At 41.3% G+C, this 21,084-nt stretch overlaps 1 protein-coding gene across 2 annotated transcripts in view; it reads left to right on the forward strand.

Annotated features, from left to right (window-relative positions):
• Positions 1-19,326, forward strand: part of LOC139447214 (annexin A11-like) — a 61,947-nt gene extending 42,621 nt beyond the window's left edge. Inside the window, exons 1-9 of one of the 2 annotated variants that reach the window (XM_071228439.1) lie at positions 4,652-4,695; positions 6,555-6,630; positions 9,211-9,305; positions 10,892-11,005; positions 11,901-11,991; positions 12,814-12,962; positions 13,366-13,543; positions 14,896-15,008; positions 16,410-19,326. In XM_071228439.1, coding sequence (XP_071084540.1) covers positions 4,678-4,695; positions 6,555-6,630; positions 9,211-9,305; positions 10,892-11,005; positions 11,901-11,991; positions 12,814-12,962; positions 13,366-13,543; positions 14,896-15,008; positions 16,410-16,535 — 960 coding nt within the window. In that variant the 5' untranslated portion in view covers positions 4,652-4,677 and the 3' untranslated portion in view covers positions 16,536-19,326. Of the gene's footprint in view, positions 1-4,651; positions 4,696-6,554; positions 6,631-9,210; positions 9,306-10,891; positions 11,006-11,900; positions 11,992-12,813; positions 12,963-13,365; positions 13,544-14,895; positions 15,009-16,409 lie in introns of those variants that run through there. The other variant, XM_071228438.1, reaches the window with a different exon arrangement.
• The last annotated feature ends 1,758 nt before the right edge of the window (positions 19,327-21,084 follow it).

Consider the following 21,084-nt stretch of genomic DNA (forward strand, 5'->3'; position numbering starts at 1 on the left):
AATTTCTAGTAAATGGCTGTGATAGTTTAGAAGTCGCGTCAGAATGGGGTTTTGGCGAGACTTGGCTTGCGATATAGATATGTATGTATACGGTTGGAGATTTCAATGTTTCGGAGTATGACGAGAGAGCCCCGCGAGAGTTAAGTTCATATCGTGCTGCTTTAACATGGATGGGGTCTACTGTCGTTTTATGTAACACAAACGGTACAGGGGATTACGAGATGCATGTAATGGCGGACACGGGAATCACGAACCGAACGAGACAGTACGAGATTTGGATTGACTTAGGGCACCCCTTCCGGACAAACCATTAAGATGGAAGCGAGAATTGGCGAGACGTTGGTAGATTAAAGGGCCCATGTCTAAAGGAAGTCGATAATGAAATAGAGGCTTGATTGTTAAATAGTCACATAGGTTAAAACGCCCAGACCAATAATGATATTGTTTGTATTGCCACTTGAAGCAGACTTCTCTCACATCCAAGGCATCCGCTAATCACACCTACCAGAGATTGGCGGAGTTCAATCTCCATAAAACGGACCAAGCCCACTTGGGACACCGCAACTTCAGACACACGTGTACGAAAATAAAGTTCGGAGATTGCTAGACTGGGTGTCATTTAAACAGGCATTCCTCATTGAGATTTACGCGCCGGCCATGTCTAATGGTCAGCTCGTGACGTCACAGATGCCGGGATGGAGACGACAGAATGACTTTTAAGAGCGCCGGTTTTATTGTCATGTTTCTCATTTTTGTGGCTGCCCAGTCCTTTTTTTCACTGCTGACTCAACATGGTATTTTCCTGTCCCATACTCGATTATCCAGTGTATCATGTCGCCATTCTAGCTATAGGTAATGGATATGATATGGATAACCGAGGGTCTTTCCAGCCGGGGGAGCACGGGTGGCCCAGTCGTCTAAGGCGCCGCGATTCGCTGTGCAGAGTTGCGTCCCCTGGACACACCAGAAACCTATGATTGTGGGTTCGAATCCCGGTTCACCCCAATTATGTTTCTAGGTTTGTTAGCACCATACCCGTGCTCGTGGGTTTCACCGAAGTGGTAAACGTCTAAGACCTGCATCACTTGGGGCTTTCCTCCCACATTAAGCTGACACGCCTTGATATAACTGGAATAATGTTAAAAGCAGCGTAAAACCCAAATCACTCACTCACTCTTTTCCCAGCCGACTCGTTTAAGAAAGTGCTGGTAGGAGTTATCTGTGATAGCCACAGAAAACAGAGTTGCCTCCCTTGGTATTATCACGTCTGCTTTTGAAATCCACTGTACTGCGAGACATGCGAAGTAAACACAAAACTCTGGGTATTGGTACTTATCCAATAGTCAGCCCTGCATAAAGCAGAGTTGATTGTATGACTCCGACTATATCATGAGCATGTGTTTATGAATCGCTATCAAATAGGGACGATACCAGGTGTTCGCGAAAAGGTGAGCGATCCTGCCCCACTGCTGGCATTCGTCACAAACACATGCACAGGCAAGTCAATTGTACACCTGAAAAAAAACCACGAGAACATATTGTACAAGTCAAGATAGAGAATTGCATCGAAAATCATTTTTGTCACAGATGCGTCAAATTTGGAAATGTCCTCAACATGTCTACCATAAAAAAATTGAAAGCTTTACTGAGGCCTTAAATGTTGTAACCTTGATCAAACAACAGCAAGAGTCGTAAGACGCTCTTTGAAATCTTCGTAGAAAGAACATGCTCGGTTGTATTTTAAAAGTTGTGAAATGTAAACACCAAAGGCTGGAGCTGCTGGAATATTGCTCGACATGAAGGGAAAGTTGACTGTTGGAGGAATTCATCCTTCTTGTCATACAGTCTTGTTGAGAGTGTTTTGTCACCCTGAATCTTTATGCATGGATCTAAATATGAAACAGATGAGGCGGTCTCACTGGTCTCCTTTATTTCTAGTTCAGGTGGGTAATACAGTGGAAGGCAATTGGCTATTTGATTGATATTGAACGATATCAGATCATCGATATACTAGTACCTGAAGCTTGACTTAAACTTCTTGGCCAAATGACCTTGTTTTGACTTTGCTAATCCGAACAGAAATTCCGATTCATATGCATAAGGAAACAGATCCGCAAGAAGGGGAGCACATTTGGTGCCCATGGGGATGCCTACTTCTTGACTAAATGTTTTACCCCAAATTTTACATAGATGTTATCAGTGAGGAAGTTCAGCATTTCACATATTTTCTTTCATTTTTCAAAAATTGTACTGAACGTAACTGTATCTGTGTTCACCACGTTTTGTAACAAAAGCCCCATGGATCAAGGAATGATGGTTTTCCTTAAGGTTTTCATGTGGTTAATAGTGTACAAAATTGAAAAATTAAATGTTTTGACAGAATGGAACTTGTTTTTGTTTTTTTCTGAGATTGCAAAAAGTCAAGCAAATCCTTTGAGTTTTTGAGAATTCACATAGTATTAATTCCACTTGTCTCAAATAGCTTCTGTGAATATGAAGAAAGTCCTTCATTGGTTGTATTAAGGATTGTGGTTAGTCTCTCTTGAGACAGGGATTTGGTGACACATTTGCTGGACACAGAATATATCCCTCTTAGTACGGATTTTTTATGGAGCTTTGGAATCCAGTACGAAAGGGGAATGGTCATGTCTTCAGGTTTTGGAGATCATATTTGTATTCATATATTTAACCTGATGTCTCGAAACACAAGAAATGAAAAATGGTTGTCCTGAAAGGAATTCGCTCACAAGCACTGGAATCGCTGTTGGTTCTTTGGGTCCCGGTCATGAACTGACGAATGGATGAGGACCATCTTCACAAAGCGATATTAGCACTGTTGTGATTCGCCTACTTTAAGGGGACCGTGTCATGGCACCGTTCCACAAAGCGATCTTAGCGCGAATGTGATCAAAACTCCAATATTTTTATACAGACTTAGGACTTAGCGCTACGATCGCTTTTGTGGAACGGTGGCCTGGCGTTACACACTCATACATCTCGGATGCCAAACAGGCAGCGACTGCGGTCTCAGTATTTGAGAAAAGTCGATCTGTTAAATTGCCAGCCAGACAATAAACATGGCCGACTGAGTGACGACGAGGAGAGGAGATGGGTCGTTAACGCACCTACTTACACAGATTATCAATGTCCAGGTTCCTGCTGCTGTTTCCGGCATCTGAGGCAGCTAATGGCGGAGGGAACAGGACAAGACTAGTATACCGTATTGTCACGTGTGCTTATGTCGTCCGTCGTCGGTAGTCCGGTCGTCCGTCTTGTCCGCTCGGAATAAAGATCCCAGTTATGTTATCTCTGAATACTGCTCACAGAATTCCGGTCCAAGTTTAAACATGGACGCCATTTTGAAATGTTTTTTCCCGCCCAATTCTCAGCCTTTTCTGTTGGTATCATTATGATATGCGGTATGCGTCAAGCATGCAGTATGCATCAAGTAGATGGTATGCGGAATACGTTAAGGGGTCATATTTTGATTACTGATCAATCTACTACCTTTGACCTCCACATACTCTCGTTCCTCCATTCATTTTCTAGTTTTATCGCTTGTCCACAAATATTGCAAATTCACTGTTGATCTTTCCCACCAGAATAAGTTTAAAGCCTCAAAATGGTAATAATTCAGGTGAGCTACAGAGCCTTGTGGGTGTCTTTTTATAAATATTATCACATTAATCATGATTTGATTATCAATGAAAAACATTCCGGATTTTCGACGAACAACACAACACCGCTATTAGCTTATTCATTCTAAAACATAAGATATAATATTATTCCTCGTTGATATTAAAAAAGTTTGACCCGAAGAGTGTTTTTGAGTAACATTTCTAACAACGACCTCAAAAATACTAGTACATCAACATATATCTTCATGAATATGGATATAGTTAGAGAGCCGGTTTTTGATTAACATTTCTAACAGCGACCTAAAGCAGAAGATATATTATTATTCCTCGTTGATATTCACAAAGTTTGACCCGGAGACACGGTTTTTGATTAACATTTCTAACAACGACCTCAAAAATACTGGTACATCAACATATATCTTCATGAATATGGACATAATTAAAGTTTATACGAGAACTATGCACCATGGCCAGTGCACTGAGTACAAGCGGCTTTGCATTGTGGTTCCCTGACGGCTTTGTCATTTGAATGACAAACTGGGAAACGCTGAGTCGCACACCCAAAGCTCCGCATAACTGCAACCTGAATTAGACACGGTTCATTCTCCAAACAAGGTGCGAGGGTGAACGCCCAAGGGGAATAACTCATCTTGCGAAACATTTGTGGCCATGTTTCGATAAAATATTTTGGTCGGGTGACATCGTGCCCTCTCTCGTTGGCCCGAGTAGCGAAGTAAACACAATAAAACACTATGCAGATACCGGTGCAGTTAAGAAGGAAGTATCCGTTTAATTTCTCGTTGAAAGAAGTGGTGATATCAATAGGTTATTTTACTGACGCGCGAAGTGTGGAAAGACTCCAGCAGTGTCGAAATCTCGTGACGTCAGTCGCGCACCCGTGATTTTATGAACGAAGGTGTGACGTCACGAATCTATTTCTGAGTAAAATGTGTATAAATAGACAAGGGTATATAAGACAAACTATTTTTACATCTTTACTATTTTGACGGAGACGACCAAGACTGGATCAAATTGTAACATGTCTTGCACAGTTAAGGTAGTGTATAATGGGTAACGTAATAGCAATGGCAGGCTACAAGCAATGCATCCCAGTGTGGCTGTAGACCCGTGAAGATTCCGGGGTAGAATAGGTCTTCAGGAACCCACACTTGCCGTAAAAGGCGACTATGCTTGTCGTAAAAGGCAACTAACGGGATCGGGCGGTCAGGCTCGCTGATTTGGTTGAAGCATGTCATCGATCCCAATTGCAGGGATCGATGCACGTCATGTCAATCACTGGATTGCCTGGTCCAGACTCGATTATTTACATACCGTCATATAGCTGGAATATTGCTGAGTGCGGCGTTAAACAACAAACAAACAAACAAACAGTGCAGCTGTCCGTTGTGTCGGAGTTGGTGGTTAAAATAGGACCCGTGTCTAATGCTGGTCGTAAGGGCCGACTAAAATGGTGGACAAGGTTGTGACTTGCGTTATCGTGTATTATAGTACCCGCAACGTTGCTCTGCATGGGGCCGACTATTACATGTGACTGTAAGGGTGTAGTGGGGGTGCTGGAAATATTTGGCCCGGGTTTGTATGGTTGTATGACCCGGGGTTGTATGGTTGTATGACCTGGGGTTGTGTGGTAGCGGGACCTCAATGTACCACAGTCATGAAGGCTTGATAGAAGTGCCAATATACAACGTACGGAGAATGCGAGGGGGGGGGGGGGGGGGGGTATTTTTTGTTTGAGACAGAATAGTTTTCTCCTTTATGCTGCGAAAGAATTCTTACGGTACAGTACTGTATTTTCTGAGACAAATGCTATTTTACCATATACACCCAACCCACAGGAGTCCAGCTCAAATCTCGAATGATTTGGCAAATCTAGATTGCGTGAAATTGAGGATTGTTCTAGGCTCCTTTCGCGTTTTTTTTATTTTGATTTTGTAGATATATATTTTTAAAAATGATTACGTTACTTCTAGGACTAAATGCCAGTCTACAAACCCATGTACGTGTTTAGGGACTCGAACCTGGGTCTACATTGACGATGGATCGCCTAGATGCAATGGCCACCCACGACCCTTAATACAAAGACGTTAAAAGATGGTACTTGTTGTTACCCTGTCTGGCGCTCGGCATTAAGGGGCTAAAACAAGGACTGGTCGGCTCGGAGTCAGTATACTGTGTCCGAGTGGGGTATTCATGTTAAACTGCGGCATGGTATCTCAGTGAGCTAGCACTATAAATCGGCATTAGTCCGGACTAGTACAAGCAGCCACACACACACACACACACGTGCATACACGTCGCTATATAAGTGCAATAATCTTGGACGCGACGTTAAACCCAATTTCCTAATACAAAGTACATGTTTTGTATTTTTGCTTCACAAATAACACTCATTTTGATTTGTGTTGTTTAGCGCCAAGGGAATGTGTAATTACACGCCAAACGTAGTTCATTCACTTATGACTTGACTGGTACATACGCTCGCTGACTTGGATCGGATTGTCAATCGCGTTATACTCATGAATATATATTAAAGGGTGAGGTTCTTCCATTCTGCATCCCTTGTGATGAAACACGGTAAAGCATGTCCTGATTGTATCAAGGCGGTCATCCCAATTCCGTAGATCGATGCTCATGATGTCAATCACTGGATTATCTGGTCCAGACTCGATTATTTACAGACCGCTGGAATATTGCGAAATGCGGCGTTAAACAACAAACATACACTGAAGAAATAAAATTGGAAATAAAACGGTTATTTATTTATACATATGCAAGACAATGAAGTGAGCACGTGAGATAGAAATGTGTTCAATGTTTCACAAGATTTAGAGAGCATGCGTTATCTTAAAGGGATTACATTTTCCATATTTTCAATGGCATATTTCTATTTTTCAGCCAACCGTTTTCGCAGCTGAGCCCTTCAACCCCGAGCAAGCGGCGGACGCCTTAAGGAAAGCGATGAAAGGCCTTGGTATGTTGTAGTCTGGAATTCTCTACTTCTAAATAATATTTAGTCATCATCAGCGTAATTCATCCATCGATGCAGAGGTAGGAAAAAGGGTCCCAGTATCTCATGCTTGTCTAAGCAGTCGACTTATGAGGTTCGTCAGAGTACGTGACTTGGCTGACTGCATGTTGTCACACCCTGTTGACGTGGGTCTATGCTCATGCTGTCACTCACTGGTTTTCTTGGTCCAAGCCACCCTGAAAACCCGGGTTAGAATAGGCCTTCACCAACCCATGCATGTCGTAAGAGGCGATTAACGGGATCGGGTGGTCAGTCTCGCTGACTCGATTGATGCATGTCATCGTATCCCAAAAGCGTAGATCGATGCTCAATCAATCGATAGCGTCAATCACTGGATCGTCTGGTCCAGATTCGATTATTTACAGACCGCCGTCATATAGCAGGAATATTTTTGAGTACGGCGTTAAACAACAAGCAAACAAACACTTGCGTGGGTCGATGCTCATGACATCAATCACCGGATTGTCTGGTCCAGACTACGGCTTTAGGGGAGGATGGGGTGACTCTCCTGTACGTGTTGGGTTGATGATGTGGCGTAGCTGAAGAGACAATCCATACAGACTGACAAATCCTCATCATCAATATTGAACTCGAAAGATAAATGCTTATTGTCAACTACTATTAAAATCTGAGCAGAAATTATGTTTGTCTGTGAGAATGGATCTAATACGACCAGTTTGTGTTTTATTTTGCATATATAAAGGTCCTTTAAATTGTGTATAGCATTGGAGCTCTCTCGCTGCTTGGTATGATAGCGTTGACTAAACGTGGGTTATTTTACGTTGCTTCAAACAATTTGAAAGACAAGCTTAAGCTACTTCAAGTGCAAGTATCTAACAAATATTGATAGATTTTTCTTGTATCATTGTGAGCCAGTATGATGTACATTACGATGGTCGAGAACACTAGTGTGAAAATGTAAAGTAACGTAATCAATCGATGCTCGATGTCATTGGTAACATTTCTATATTGGTAACAACCCAAACGAATCTTAAAAGCGCTAACGAGGAGGCGTGGCTTAATTAGCACGGACGGACGGCTAGGCCTGCAAGCTGATTGTGTTTTTCTACCAGCCGGGTACAGAATATGTGCAATCGTGTGTTTTATATATATATTGATTCCATGTATGTCAAGGGTATTGCAAGTAGGGGCGTGCCGAGTACCCTTGATTTAAGGTGAAATATATAATGTTAACATTGTAAGATATTTCCATTTCGATTTGGGTGTTCGATCAAGCGTTTTATTTTGGAGGTAATTTCCTCCGCCGCTTTCGATGTTTTTAAAACGATAGTTGCATTGACGATGTTACGATATATCCAAACCTACAAAGTTGTTTATGCCCATGAGACTTGCACTTTAAGTAAACGATGCTACATTCAATTATACAGGGTATCTATAATCAATGTTATGCGATCTGATCGATCTTTACCGATATACAACATCGAGAGTAGGTTTCAGGGTTGCATATATATATATATATATATATATATATATATATATATATATATATATATATATATATATATATATTATATAAACACGTGTAACTAACACACACTCACACACACACACACACACACACACACACACACACACACACACACACACACACACACACACACATATATAATGTTATACGTGCACTATATATATGCAACCCTGAAACCTGTATATACTCATCGACACCGAAATGGGGAAAGATTTACCAAAGTAACCCTTGCGTAAGCAAGTCTAGCTGCTTTCCATTTGAGAATCTTATTAAGTCTGTCAACAAAGTAGCGTTGTCCAGTGTCGGCTATCTTAAAGCGGGGTAGATAGAATAGGTCTCTACCACCCTGAGCTGGTCGTAGTTACTCCGGTATTTACAGGCCGCCGTCACGTAGCTGGAAGCACCGTGTTTAAACAAATATATTTACAGGCCACACTTATATTACCGTTATATTCCTGGCTACACAGTCTCATTTAAATCAGACCTTAGTCCTCGCTACCGCTAAACAAAGATCTGAAGACATCCCACTCCGGGTCATTTCAGACCGACCTTTCGCGAGCTTTGACCGACCAATTGAATGACAAGATATAGACATTAGCCAATCAGAAGGCAGTTTTCTCGTGCTCTACGGCACTAATTTCAAATTGGCGACTACGCTTCAAAACATAATTCGACAAATTCTCTATTACCAATTTGAACCTGAACTAGAGAACATTCTAGAATGGCTAATAGATGGTCTAGATTGTATGGATTCAGTCGTTAAGCCCGTACCTATCGTTCGGAATACCCGTGTTAAAGTTTTCGAGGTTGCATGATTTGAAATCACATTGCGACTGTCACTTTCATGATCTGGTAAGCGACGCTCTGATAGGTCGGATGAAAGGTCGTTCTGACGTGACCCGTAAGGGAATGTCCTCAGATTTTTGTTTAGCGGTAGCGAGAATTAAGATCAGATTTTGATGAGATTACTGTCTACAAAGCCAACAAACTTGTGTGTTAACTAAGGAATTATGCATTGCTGTCTTTGTTGCCAGGAACGGACGAGGGCATCATTATAAACATCATGATGACCCACGACAACAGACAGAGGAGGGAGATCGAGAAAACTTTCAAAACCATGTTTGGAAAGGTAACCACTTTATTTGCTAGCCCGGGGCGGTCGGGTAGCCTAGTGGTTAAAGCGTTCGCTCGTCACGCCGAAGACCCGGGTTCGATTCCCGACATGGGTACATTGTGTGAAGCCCATTTCTGGTGTCCCGCGCCGTGATATTGCTGGAATATTGCTAAAAGCGGCGTAAAACCATACTCACTCACTATTTGCTAGCCCGCTAGCCCGAGGCTAGGGAAATTCATACAAGAACATACTATTTTTTGTCAGAGCTATTCTGTGATCTGTCTTCCAGCTGAGCATCTGAAAATGTAGCGGTGGAATCATTCTTGTATATTACATTATGGTCGTTGTTGGTTGGTTTGTCCGCGCAATACCCGTGGGTTTCATGAAAGTTGAAAGCGCCTGTCTTTGAAGCTGACGGGATCCACGATGATCCGGTGTAGAATAGGTCTTCAGCAACCCATGCTTGCCGTAAAAGGCGACTATGCTTGTCGTAAGAGGCGACTAACTGGATCGGGTTGTCAGGCTCGCTGACTTGGTTGATGCATGTCATCGTGTTCCAATTGGATTGATGCGCGTGATGTCAATCACTGGATTGTCTGGTCCAGACCGACGTCATATTGCTGGAATATTGCTGAGTGGAACGTTAAACAACAAACAAAATCAGGCTGACACGCCGTGATGTAACTGATATACTGACATGGTCAACCCTCTTCACTCTGCTTCTTTCACTTCCTATCTGATTCAGAAAACACAGAACAAGGGAAAGAGATAAACTGTGCAGTTTACGTAGTCTTCAGGTTAAAACACAAATCAGACGCTCGGCCAAACAATTTGAATTTTTAAAAAATCAATTTATCATATGATTTGCACAATCCTTCACGAAGGTGTCACGCGCTAGTGAGGGGCCTGGACGTAATCCTGTCAAGGGACGTAACTCTGTATTCGTGTCTTCATTTTCTTCAATGCGGAAGTAAAATAATTCAAATCGGGTGATGAGAAATACGAACATATAAAACGGCGCCTCGGGTATATACATGGTGGGATTTCGGGAGGGAGAAGCAATAATTTGGGGAGCCTGGAATCCTTTTGAAAGAAAATATTATTCCGGAAAATTCTTGAAAATAATAACGTGGCTTAACATGCTGGATGTGTTGTATATTATATGTTTGGGAGAAAAAATGGTCGGCTCTTTCTTGAAGCTACGGAAGCCTTTTAGGGCCATTTGTTTTTTAAATTGTTTTCGATACTAAGTTGAAATTTCAAGAAACTAAGTTGATACTAGCTTGAAATTTCAACTTAGTATCTTGAAATTTCAACTTTATATCTTGAAATTTCAATTCTGTATCTTGAAATTTCAAGATAGTATATAGAAATTTCAACTTAGTATCTTGAAAGTTCAAGATTGTATATAGAAAGTTCAACTTATTATCTTGAAATTTCAACTTAGTATCTTGAAATTTCAAGATAGTATCGAAAAAAAAACAAAAAAACGAATGGCCCTAAAAGGCTTCCGTATGAAGCTGTGACCGAAACAATATTTTTGGCTCCAGCCAAAATACCAAAGCACGTACTGAAGTAAAAATATTTTGTTTGACTTCTAGGATTTACGAGCAGAACTGAAATCTGAGCTGAGCGGACGGTTCGAGGACGTGACGCTGGCGCTGTTGGAGGCCCCAAGGACATTCGACGCCAAAGAACTCAAATCCTCAATAAAGGTACGTTTGATCTTCGGGGAAACGGGGGGCCAGTTGGTCAAAGTGTGACTCCCTGAGTTGCGTTCCTCAGCCGTGCCAGGATGTGCTGTCTTGGGTTGAAGCTTAGATTCGCTCTGAGTTTTATCTTGTGGCTGTGAGTACCATGTCACGTGGTTTGTACCATCGTGTAAATCGTCACTCACGTTCGTTACGCCGACACTATAATCAAGGCCAAACTCGCTCACAGTATTAAGAGACCGCCTCCGTGGTCTAGTGGTAGAGCGTCCGCCCGGAGAGCGGAAGGTCCGGGGTTCGATCCCCGGCTGCGTCATACCAAAAGACGTTAAAAAATGGTACTTGTTGTTACCCTGTCTGGCGCTCGGCATTAAGGGGCTAAAACAAGGACTGGTAGGCTCGGAGTCAGTATACTGTGTCTGAGTGGGGTATTCATGTTAAACTGCGGCATGGTATCTCAGTGAGCTAGCACTATAAATCGGCATTAGTCCGGACTAGTACAAGCAGCCACACACACACACACACTCGTGCATGCACGTCGCTATATAAGTGCAATAATCTTGGACGCGACGTTAAACCCTATTTCACCTCACCTCACAGTATTAAGCTAGAAAGGCTAATTATGACTGAAATATTGTTTAAATCTGCGTTAAACACTCTCACGCTGTTATACTAATTCTCAAAGGATTTTTCATCGGAAAGTTAGCAAAAACAGTAACTAGCTATTACAGGTACCCTGTGCAAAGTCGGGATCCTGAATATTTTGGCGGACATTTTTTGTTGTGAAGACTTAGCAAACAATTTCATAAAAATGTTCCCCAAAATAATGTGTGATCCTTAACTTTATTCGTTCAGTATATATCAGTGAGATCCGAGAGTATTTGAGATTTTCTCCTTGTAGGGGGCTGGAACTGACGAAACGACCCTCATCGAGATCCTGTGTTGCCGAACTAACAAGGAGATTGAGGAAATCAAGGCAGAGTATAAAAGATGTAAGGGTATTTCATATAATAAGATGGGAGCACAGGGTGGGCTAGTCTTCTTGGGCGCCATCGCGTTTTCCAATCCATGGCTATGTTATTTGGTTTGTGAGCACCATGCGTGAAGATCCGGTTTAGACTAGGTCTTCAGCAACCCATGCTTGTCGTAAAAGGGGACTAACGGGATCGGGCGGTCAGCCTCGCTGACTTGGTTGATGCATGTCATGATATCCCAATTGCGTAGATCGATGTTCATGATGTCAATCACTGGATTGTCTGGTCCAGACTCGATTATTTACAGACCGTCGTCATATAGCTGGAATATTGCTGAGTGTCAGGGTACTATCTTTTAACATGTTTTAATGATTGGCCGGGGATCAATCCTCAGACCGACTCTCTCATAACTAGAAAGTGGAGACGGTCTCACTTATTTTGAAAACAATGCAAAAGATGTTTACCATTTCGATCACATCGCATCAGGTATACAACTGAAAATAATTCTGTCCATGTCAGACTGTCATTTTCCTCGTGACTGTCGTAAGCTGTCGTGACTTGATTGATTAGAATTGGTACCAATCTCGTATGTTTATTGAAAGAATCGACTGAAATGGATCAGGTATTCAGACAGGAAGCCTTGGGGTGTCACCGTACATATTATCTGCAGTGCCCTACACGACAGCCACCCCTTCAGTGATAATAAACAGGTGAGGTAGAAGGGTGATTCCCGCCTACTTCATCCAGCAGATGGACAGAATAATGCTGTTGCGACGTCAAATGTTAACTCACTCCCGCGGACAGAGCTCGTCTTAACCACATGCGGCGTGTTTGTTTCAGTGTTTCAAAAGGATCTTGAGAAGGACATCCAATCAGATACAAGCGGTCACTTCAAACGCTTTCTGACGTCACAAGTAACAGCCAATCGGTCTAACACCACAGAAGTGAATCCTAGCGACGCACTCATTGATGCCCAGGAACTTGTCAAGGTGAAGCCAAATAATTCATATATACTTATATCAGTCAGTGAATTTTGCACAATTTTTCAAAATCTTAATATTGCCAAACCGAGAATAAACACTGGATTTATTTTATGCATGGATTTCTCACAATTATGATCCTTGCTATTAAACCCCGGGGTAAAGAGTGCCTTAAATCGAGAAACTACGGTAATAAAATAGGGGTACAGGCGTCTAACACTGTCACAATTCGGAACACACCAGGGAAGAGGAATATTTTTTTATCTCAAAATTATTTTTATAATTCTAATTCGAAACAGGGGCAGGTTCCATCCTCCATGAAATACCATTCACTCCCTAAATCACTCTCACTCTCGAACACACTAAACTCATTCTCTCATTCTTTAACTCACTCATTCACTCACATTCGCAGGCTGGAGTGAAGAAGCTGGGGACGGATGAGTCAGTGTTTAACCGCATCCTGAGTCTGAGAAGCTACAGCCAGCTGAAGGAGGTGTTCAAGGCATACCAGATGGCCTGCGGGGAGGACATCGAGGCCTCTATCAAGAAGGAGACAAGCGGGCACCTTGAACAAGCCTATCTCTCTGTCGGTGAGTGAATCTTAGTTAATCTCTGTGTCGGTAAGTGAATCTTAGTTAGTCTTTCTGTAGGTAAGTGAATCTTAGTTAATCTCTCTGTCGGTAAGTGAATCTTAGTTAATCTCTCTGTCTGTAAGAGAATCTTAGTTAATCTCTTTGTTGGTAAGTGAATCTTAGTTAATCTCTCTGTCAGTAAGTGAATCTTAGTTAATCTGTCTGTCGGTAAGTGAATCTTAGTGAATCTCTCTGTCGGTAAGTGAATCTTACTTAATCTCTCTGTCGGTGAGTGAATCTTAGTTAATCTCTCTGTCGGTTAGTGAATCTTAGTTAATCTCTTTGTCGATAAGTGAATCTTAGTTAATCTCTCTGTCGGTAAGTGAATCTTAGTGAATCTCTCTGTCGGTAAGTGAATCTTAGTTAATCTGTCTGTCGGTGAGTGAATCTTGTTAATCTCTCTGTCGGTTTGTGAATCTTAGTGAATCTCTTTCAGTTAGTGAATTTCTCTGTTGGTTAGTGAATCTCTGTTGGTTAGTGAATCTCTAGATCTCTGTTGGTTAGTGAATCTCTGTTGGTTAGTGAATCTCTAGATCTCTGTTGGTTAGTGAATCTCTGTTGGTTAGTGAATCTCTAGATCTCTGTTGGTTAGTGAATCTCTGTTGGTTAGTGAATCTCTAAATCTCTGTTGGTCAGTGAATTTCTAGATCTCTGTTGGTTAGTGAATCTCTAGATATCTGTTGGTTAGTGAATCTCTAGATCTCTGTTGGTTAGTGAATTTCTAGATCTCTGTTGGTTAGTGAATCTCTAGATCTCTGTCGGTTAGTGAATCTCTAGGTCTCTGTCAGTCAGTGAATCTCTCTGTTTGTTAGTGAATCTCTGTTCGTTAGAGAATCCCTAGATCTCTGTTGGTTAGTGAATCTCTGTTCGTTAGAGAATCCCTAGATCTCTGTTGGTTAGTGAATCTCTGCTCGTTAGAGAATATCTAGATCTCTGTTGGTTAGTGAATCTCTGTTCGTTAGAGAATATCTAGATCTCTGTTGGTTAGTGAGTCAACCTCATATGTATCACCCAAAACTGGCTGCCAAGTAAGATACAGCTTTTGATTAATCAAGTAATATCGTTACAAAGTAATTGCATCAGGACGTACGAGCATGGTTCTGACAGACCTAGAAACATAATTAGGGCAACACGCACACGCACACGCACACGCACACGCATGTCGGTGTGTAAGTGCAATAATCTTCAGTTATTTTCACGCATCACGCCTGACCGCTAGTGTCACGGACAGATAGCGTTGCGGAAACATGGGCGTCGTGGTGAATACCCCGTGTGATAAATATGTTGACATGGAGTTATCTCCCTTGCAGTGAAGCTGGTTCGGAACACTCCGGCTTTCTACGCTGAGCTGCTGTACAAGAGCATGAAGGGAGCCGGCACCAAGGACAAGCACCTCATCAGACTCGTGGTTTCCCGCTGTGAGGTAGGGAGTTACTCACACATGTTCCTAATCTCCGCAACAATGTTTAAGAACACTGATTAAATTCCAGGACAGTCTTGACTTGAGAAGATTTCCGCCCCTAACACCTGTTTCTATTTTGTGCTACGGCAACTTAGCCCGATATAAATGATGATTTAATACTTCTAGGTAGTTTTTTTTAAATATTTTATTTAAATTCGAGACAGGGGTTACGGAAGTGCCCCTTTGCGTTCTTTTAACATATTTCTTGAGTGAGTGAGTGTCTGCATGCGAGCGGTTAACATAAACGTTTTTCGGGTACTTAGCCAGACATGTTCTATTAACTTAATTTATAAACTAAGAACATATTTAACAGTAAGTTAAGAATTAACTTCAAAATGGTTTGTGTTTATGGAACCAGTGTGCACAATGCGTGAGGTAATTTTGACGTTTACACCTCAATAAGTGCAAAACCATATTGAAGTCAGTTCTTATAAATAAATACGTTAACAATAATAACTTCACATACTGCTTATTTATTCATTAACACACAAACAATGTGGACAACAACGGCATTCAGCACAATAATTTAACACAATCTCCGCCTAATCTATTATCATCCAAAATGTTTTTTGGTTTAAGGAAACACTTCAATTTATTTATTTAAAAATTTGACGCCATTCTTTTAGATATGGGTAGGATATTCGGTGAAATACGAAGAAACAGTGTTCCCCGAACATGTAGATGCATGAAACAATAGTTAATCATATCCAAGTTGTATTTGAACTATTTTTTCTTTGTGTATTTAAGAAAATAAGATATGAAAAATGTCTTCGTATGATGGCATTCGCGATCATTCGTGTAATTCCGGAAAAGGAAGAATGTTACGGAAAGGAACGAGTGGTGACGATGATATTCATTCGTCACCACTCGCCCCTTTCTGTAATCTGCAAAAAGACTCGTCCCCCTGTCGATGAATGTTATGTGCGAAAATACGACAAACCATTCAGAATGCGCGTAAGATTTTAAGTTCTTCGTCAAAGAATCCCTCAGAAATAATTTTTGATTTTACATATGTCTTAAAATATACCCAAGGCACAGTTAAATGTGTTCAATCATACTGTATAATTCCGCACGTCCCAATGTGCTTAAAATTTCAAATGAAATATATATAATACATGGGGAAATATTATGTGAACCATTACGCAACGAGTTGAGAATTGTTTTAGGTATGCCCGTTTGCGCTAAGACGGAACCCGGTCGCAAAAATGGCCATGAGAGGGGCACGAGTCGCCATTCGGCTTGTCCCGGAATAACACGTGTTGGTCACGAATGGATGAATCCTTGACATAATGTTCTGTAGCTTAGACATAGTTCGAAGCTTAGACATAGTTCGAAATCTAATCTCTCTCTTTTTGTATTTAGATCGATATGGGACTGATTAAAGAAGAATTTGAGCGGAACTACGGTAAAACGTTGGCGAGCTTCATCAAGGGTGACACAAGCGGCGACTACAGGAAGATTCTACTTGGTCTCATCGGAGAAGCATGATGACGTCATCAGACATTTAGTACGTCATAATGCACATGACGTCATTTCATCATGACACAACACAGTTAATTCCACAAGTTCAACCTCTTGGATGAGATTGTAGTGATTTGTCATAACTAAAATGCAGTCATCATTAGTGAGAGTGAACAGTTTGTGAAAATGGAACCATTTATTTGGAAATTGTGGAGGTATATGCAATACTAGTACTATGGATTCATTGCTACACAGTGTCGCGTTGTTTCACGGAATCGCCTTGTGTATATATAACATTTACGTAGCCATGTTGGTTTCTGTTGAAGGCGTCGGTGTTTAGACAGTTTGGGTATATCATCATCGATGACCAGTGTATTATATCTCTATTCTATAATGATAATCATCATGGACCTATTCGCCTCGTTCTCAGTCTGGCTCGAATCGCACGGGCCTATACAGACGTCCAGTAAAGTTGGGCTGTTTTTTTAACAATTGAAACATCCGCGATAGAATTGGTACAAATCACCTGCTTGTAGGAAAAGAATTTGTCTTAATACTCAGGAATATATATTTGACAGCTACAAGTTCATTAATTTGATTAAATACGTCAAGGGCTCACTCGCCAGAGTCGGAAATTTTGAATGTAGGTTTATGCGAAGTCACGTTCAGAAAGGGGTTTTGATTGGTTGTTGGTTTAAGGTCATTATTGTGCTAGGTTAATGGTAAGATAGATGGAGAAACGAATCAATGATGGCGAATGGGCCCACGGTGTTTAAGATAATAGGATATATTACACTGGATAATGAAGGAGGGGATTTATTTAACTTTGAATAACTGTCCAAAACGAATGCTGGTATTTTTTACTAAAAAAACCAACCCGAAAACATTTAAACAGCACCACGTGACACATCAGTGGAGCGTGTGTTTTTTTATCAATACACTTGAACACGGTAAACTTCTCATTAAAGATGAGCACTGAGAACATTTTTCATTTTTGAAGCCACAAAAAATATTTTCTAAACCAGTGCAGCAAAGGGGCTATTTGTTTGCTTTGATTGACTCAACTGGTCGACTTGTGGGGACGGAGATGTGGGGACGGAGATGACTTGACCACCGTCACCGTCGTGCGTTTCAAAATGACGTCTTAATTTCATTTCATTTTGTTTTTCTGTTTCGTGCTTCATTAGCTTTATAGAAGGTCAGTATTTTCAAACTTTCAAAGATTTACAATTTTTAATGGAAATTTCCATTTTAAATAATAATATGAAACATAATTATCGCCTTCCTGATATTTGGGGTGAAACTGCTGAATCTGAGAGAAGAATAAAAACAAAATACACAGGAACTGGATTTTTTTATAACATAATTTAAAATGCTCTCGAAATTCTGGGACGATACTTATAGGAAATATTCAGTATATCCTGACCAATGACATTATAGAGATGACGAAGTCTTTGGCCGTAGCGAATAACAACACCCTCGAAAAAACGATTACTTTAAAGAAGCTTGATATATAAGAGACACAGTCTTTGTTGAGATAATTGTTTATGTAGAGTTCTATACTGTTATTGTTTGTTGCAATGTATTTTCTTGCTGCTTTTTGTGCACTTTTTTAAATGCAGTGTTTCTATTATGTCACAATTTTGGCTCTCGATAACTCGAAGCCGGTTAATTCGAAACAGTGATACATTCTGCGCCGAAAATGTTCACTTTGAAATCATTCCAAGTATACTCAACCCCCCACCACTTTGCAAAATTCTTCTGTGATTATTCGGGTCACATACTCGACACACGTTGTTTTTTTTCGATTAGTGTGATATTTTATATATATTTAATTAAGTATATACGTTATTGAATGTTTGGTTGACACGATTCACATTCCAGCTATAACATAGCGTAAGTTGACACAGAGTTGGTGAATGTTTGAAGAGTAAGATGTTTGATAGTGACAAGAATTATACTATTTATCTTATAACTAATGTCATTCACATCACACGATAACACCTGCCATGAATGTTGTCCTAGTCGTTGTCGAGGTTACTATTAAGTTAGTTCTAGCTTTTATATTTAGGCAGAACACTCAGGTATGGAATTGTTAGTGTAGCATTACTTGCTGTGCATCTATAGCAGAGGCCCACATCGACAGCTGAATATTACCACGTGAATATCTACTGCATGCATTATCACGGTAGGAATTAGAAACATCAGTTGGAACATCCATTTGTGCTGGGAAAACTGGAAAGCTATCATTGTCGAATTGTCTGTCGTTCCCTCTCGGCTATTTCCGCCACCCACGTGACATGGGGATTGAGGTGAGCCGTTTGGTCACATCTCGACATTCTCGCGTTGAATTTCTTGGATGATTGGAAATTTATAATTTGTGGCCATTTGTGTCCTACCGAATGTGTTCCTTCAAATGCCTTATGAAGATGTTCGTCATTCGGCTTGTACCGAAAAACCACGAGTTGCGAATCGTAACTTCCGGCTCTCCTGATTCACATTCTTCCGGTTCTCCCAGGATTGATTGTCAAACCGGAAGTCTCCAGTTCTGATTACGTCATGGTTGTGCGAGAGCCTCCTGGCGGCAGGTTGCTTAGGTACAACCTTCAGTCACCAGATGGTATAGCAATATTCTATTCTTCAGATTTAACACACGTTTTCCACACTGTTAACTTATCTCGAACCATCGTGACTATCCGTGTCATTCCGGGACCGCCCGGAAAGGGGCGAATGGTGACGAATTGGGCAGAGTATCAGGTCTGTTAACTGCATCACTTTGTTTTCCTATACTATTACGAATTAAATCTTTTCTTACATACTTTTTATGTTTGTCTGTATTTAACACATGCGTGAAGATCTGATGACACCCCCATAAGACGTTGGGGACTCGGATGGCCCAATCGTCTAAGCTGCTGTAATTCGCTGTGAGAAGAGGTGCGTCACATGGCACGCCAGACACTTGTGATCGTGGGTTAGAATCACAGTTCTTCCCGATTATGTCTCTGGGTTTGGCAACACCTAACCCGGTAAACGTCTGAGACCTGCATCACTTGGGGCTTTCCTCTACGTTAGGCAGACACGCCGTGATATAACTGGACTACTGTTCAAAGAGTCGTAAAAACCTAAGTCACTCACTCACTCACTCACTCACTAATAAGTCTGTATCCCGCAAAGGAATAGTTTGTTGACATTTGGGAAACAGTGTATGGTATGTTTTGTGGAAAAAATTCAAAGTCAAAACTTTTGTGTTGAAAGTGAAAATGAATAGATTGTGTGATTGCGCTTAGTTTGTTGGATACAGGGGCGGTCGGGTAGCCTAGTGGTTGAAGCGTTCGCTCGTCACGCCGAAGACCCGGGTTCGATTCCCGACATGGGTTCAATGTGTGAAGCCCATTTCTGGTGTCCCCCGCCGTGATATTGCTGGAATATTGCTAAAAGCGGCACAAAACCATACTCACTCACTCACTCCCTTGTTTGGTACAACAGGGAAAGAAATAGGTAGAACTCATTCCCCACACGATCTGATCTTACGTAGAGAGGAATGTCCGAGTCATTCTCCACGGAGAGGGATATTCCCCGACTGTTTCCTCTACTCTTACACTCTGACAAGACATTCCAAGAGCCATAAAACAAGATCTGCTCGCGACGGAGCACGTGCAACAGTGGCAACGAACACAATCAACTCGAACAAAAGAAAGACGTCACAGAAATACGTACGAAATATTTATCGACATTGTAACATGAACGTTAATTAAAATCGATATTTAGGAGGAACTAATTTACTGAGCGCATGACACAACAAGACTGTCGTTAGTAATACGTCTCCTCGTGCTCACCTTCGAAAAGATGCATGATATGGGGTGCCGCAAAACCGATCAATGGTTTCGAGGTACTCCAATAATGATGGTCCATTTTACGAAAGGGGTGGTCACATGTTCAAGCCCATTTCTCAGAAAATAAACAAACAACAGGAAATGTCACAAATTCAATTCTTTATCACAGTTCCTCATCTTACTTGTAATTTGTAGTTATGCGTATCTATAAAATACAAATAATCAAAATTAGAAAAGACGTACATACTGTTTGGCCCCTGTACAAGATAGTGTCAACTCGCCTGAAACTGAGGTGGTGACAAGAGACGTCAAACATGTGCGAAATTTCAGACATGCAGCTTAGCTGGGATGGAAAAAGTTGTTTACTGTTACAGTGGAATAACATATGTGAGAGAGACCGTGGGAATTATCAGAAGAATTAACCTGGAAATTATTCACGGGAGCAGTGGACAGTGGCAGGATATTTGTATCTTAGACAGGTACCAAATTACGTTCGTTAGCGAACTGCTGCTGTCCCTGAAAAATGTTCGAATTATGTCGTTTTTGAGCCAAGCTCGAGTCAATGGAATACGACTTCAACGATTCATCGGTTTTGTGGCCGGTAATTTTGCAAATCTCTCGATTTTCAATACCTGCGTTTGACAGCAAAGTGACGGCAGTTTGCAGTGTGAAATTCCCGGTCTTGGATAATGTTTATGCTGCGCTCAAATGGCGGTCCCCTGATGTGCCTGTGTATGGCAGCA

Source organism: Haliotis cracherodii, unplaced genomic scaffold, assembly GCF_022045235.1.
Source record: "Haliotis cracherodii isolate W230 unplaced genomic scaffold, xgHalCrac1.p SCAF_7, whole genome shotgun sequence".
Lineage (NCBI taxonomy): Eukaryota > Metazoa > Mollusca > Gastropoda > Lepetellida > Haliotidae > Haliotis > Haliotis cracherodii.